The sequence below is a fragment of the Myotis davidii genome, unplaced genomic scaffold (genome assembly GCF_000327345.1).
Source record: "Myotis davidii unplaced genomic scaffold, ASM32734v1 scaffold149, whole genome shotgun sequence".
Taxonomy (NCBI): domain Eukaryota; kingdom Metazoa; phylum Chordata; class Mammalia; order Chiroptera; family Vespertilionidae; genus Myotis; species Myotis davidii.
Genome location: NW_006352194.1, coordinates 3703344 through 3705705, shown reverse-complemented (window position 1 = coordinate 3705705; position 2362 = coordinate 3703344). Strand labels below are relative to the sequence as shown.

The following is a 2362-nucleotide window of genomic DNA, read 5'->3' as shown; positions in this document are numbered from 1 at the left end:
CGGGCTGGAGAACCTAGTGTGAGAGCATGGCTACAGAACCTGGCTGGAGAACCTGGAGAACCTGGCTGGAGAACCTAGCAAGAGAACATGGACACAGTACTTGGCTGGAGATTGTGGCTAGATATCCTGGCAAGGCTGCTGATCAACTGAACGCTGTCTCCGTGTCATTCCTCTTCACCGACTCCGTCCACACTTTGGGGACCCCTGGACCTGCTGGGGGGAAGGAAGGGAGGGGTGTCTTTGCTCCATCTTCTTTCTGCTTCTCTGTATAGTTTTTCTGTCTATTCTACAATAAGCATGCATTCCTTTGATAACTGAAGAGAAAAGGTTATTTTTTAAAAAAAGAAACAAGTGGCCACTTCAGAGTAGCTCTGTTAGCGATAATAATACTTTTACCGGAAATTTATTGGAATGTGAGGTTCATGGGTTCTCCGGACTGACACATAGTAAATACGACGTGAATGTTTGTTAAATAAAAATTCTGGGCCTGACACTCCTTAAGCTGTGTGCTTGGGAGCATAGCATTGCACTACTCTGGGCCTCAATTCCTTCGCCTGAGAAATGGCTGCCTCATAGGGCTCTTGTGATGGCTGAAGTAAATCTGGGATGGTATGTGAATGTGTGTGTGTGTGTGTGTGTGTGTGTGTGTGTGTGTGTTTAGCATATTACCAAAATGTACTGAGAAGGTAAAGAATTTGAATGGACGATTCTCCAAAGAAGAGACACAGAGACCAAATAAGCACATAAAAAGATGTTCAACATCATCAGTCATTAGGAAAATGAAAATAAAAACCACAATAAGACTCACGCCCACTGTGATAGCTACAACCAAAAAGACTGACAATAACAAGCGTTTGGCCAGGATGTGGAGGAACTGAAACCTTCCTACCTTGCTAGCGGGAATGAAAATTGGGGCGGCCGCTTCGGAAAACAGTTTGACAAGCCAGGAACCCTACTCCTAGATACCAGTACATACCCAAGAGAACTGACAACACACGTTCACACAAAAACGTGTACATGAATGATCAGCAACATTATCCAAAATAACCAAAAAGCAGAAGCAACCCAAATGTCCACCAACTGATGAATGGAGAAACACATGTTGTGTGCCCATACGATGGAATATTATTCCGTCATGAAAGAGGAATGAAGCGCTGAAACATGCTTCCACATGGATGAGCCTCGAAAACATGATGCCAAGTGAACGAAACCAGACACAACAGGCCACAAAAATCATACTGTCTGATTCCACTGACGTGAAATGTCCAGGTTAGACAAATCTACAGAGACGGAGAGGAGATTAGTGTTGCCAGAGGTGGGTCCGTTTCATCTCAGGGTAAGGAAACTGAGGTCAGAGAAGCAGAGTTCTACCGTGTCTGCTTATCTCTGAGACTTTGGAAAGTGGCTTCACCTCTTGGACGCTTAGTTTTTTCAACTAAAAATAGAGATAACGATGCACCCGCGAGAGGGTGGTCGCGCATCTTCCCTGTGTCAGTTCCTTTTCCCTTCCCTCCAGCCTTTGGGTGGAAGCCCCCGGGGTTTCAGGGCTAAGGCTGCCATCTAGCGGTGAGCGCCAGCATCTGCCAAAAGCCTGTGAGGTTTTCTAGTCAAGTTAATTAACCCTCTATGGCAGCGGTTCTCAACCTGTGGGTCGAAAGCCTTTGGGAGTCGAACGACCCTTTCACAGGGGTTACCTAAGACCATCGGAAACACACATATATAATTACATTTGTTTTTGTGATTAATCACTATGCTTTAATTATCATCAATTTGTAACCATGAAAATACATCCTGCATATCAGATATTTACATTACGATTCATAACAGCAGCAAAATTACAGTTATGAAGTAGCGACGAAAATAACTTTATGGTTGGGGGTCACCACAACACGAGGAACTGTCTGAAAGGGTCGCAGCATCAGGAAGGTTGAGAACCACTGCCTATGGGCTTGGGGAGAAGGAAGAGGATGAGAAAGATGCAACCCTGCTAGAAGGCCAGGGCTACCAGATTGGCCAGGTTCTTTCCAGAGGTTTCCAGACTCTGGAGATGTTTCTCACAGACGTTGGTCCTGCGGTAGTGGCCCCACAGTGGAGTCGGATTGCACAGCTGGTAAAGGCAGTCGGATTCAGGTCCCAATAGTTGCCCATAGGAGCTTGGGAAAGCCACTATAATTCCGGTGATTACCAACGTATTCCTCCTTTTTCCTGCTGGAACTCTTAAAAATGAAGACCTGACCTTGTTACTCTCTAGCCTAAGATCTGGCAAGTTCCCCACTGAGACCTGGCCACCACACCCCCAGCCCGTCTGATCTGCAGCCCCCTTTACGGGGGTAGCGGGGAGAGAGGTGGGGGGGTGTTGGGA

The 2362-nt window shown here is 46.4% G+C and overlaps 1 protein-coding gene across 1 annotated transcript in view; it reads right to left on the bottom strand.

The window, feature by feature from the left end:
- The window catches only part of E2F2 (E2F transcription factor 2), a 29822-nt gene that overhangs the window by 24554 nt on the left and 2906 nt on the right, over positions 1 to 2362 (bottom strand). The window contains exon 2 of the mRNA XM_006777658.2: positions 2006 to 2107. Within this exon, the coding sequence (XP_006777721.1) occupies positions 2006 to 2107 (102 nt within the window). The remainder of the gene's footprint in view (positions 1 to 2005; positions 2108 to 2362) is intronic.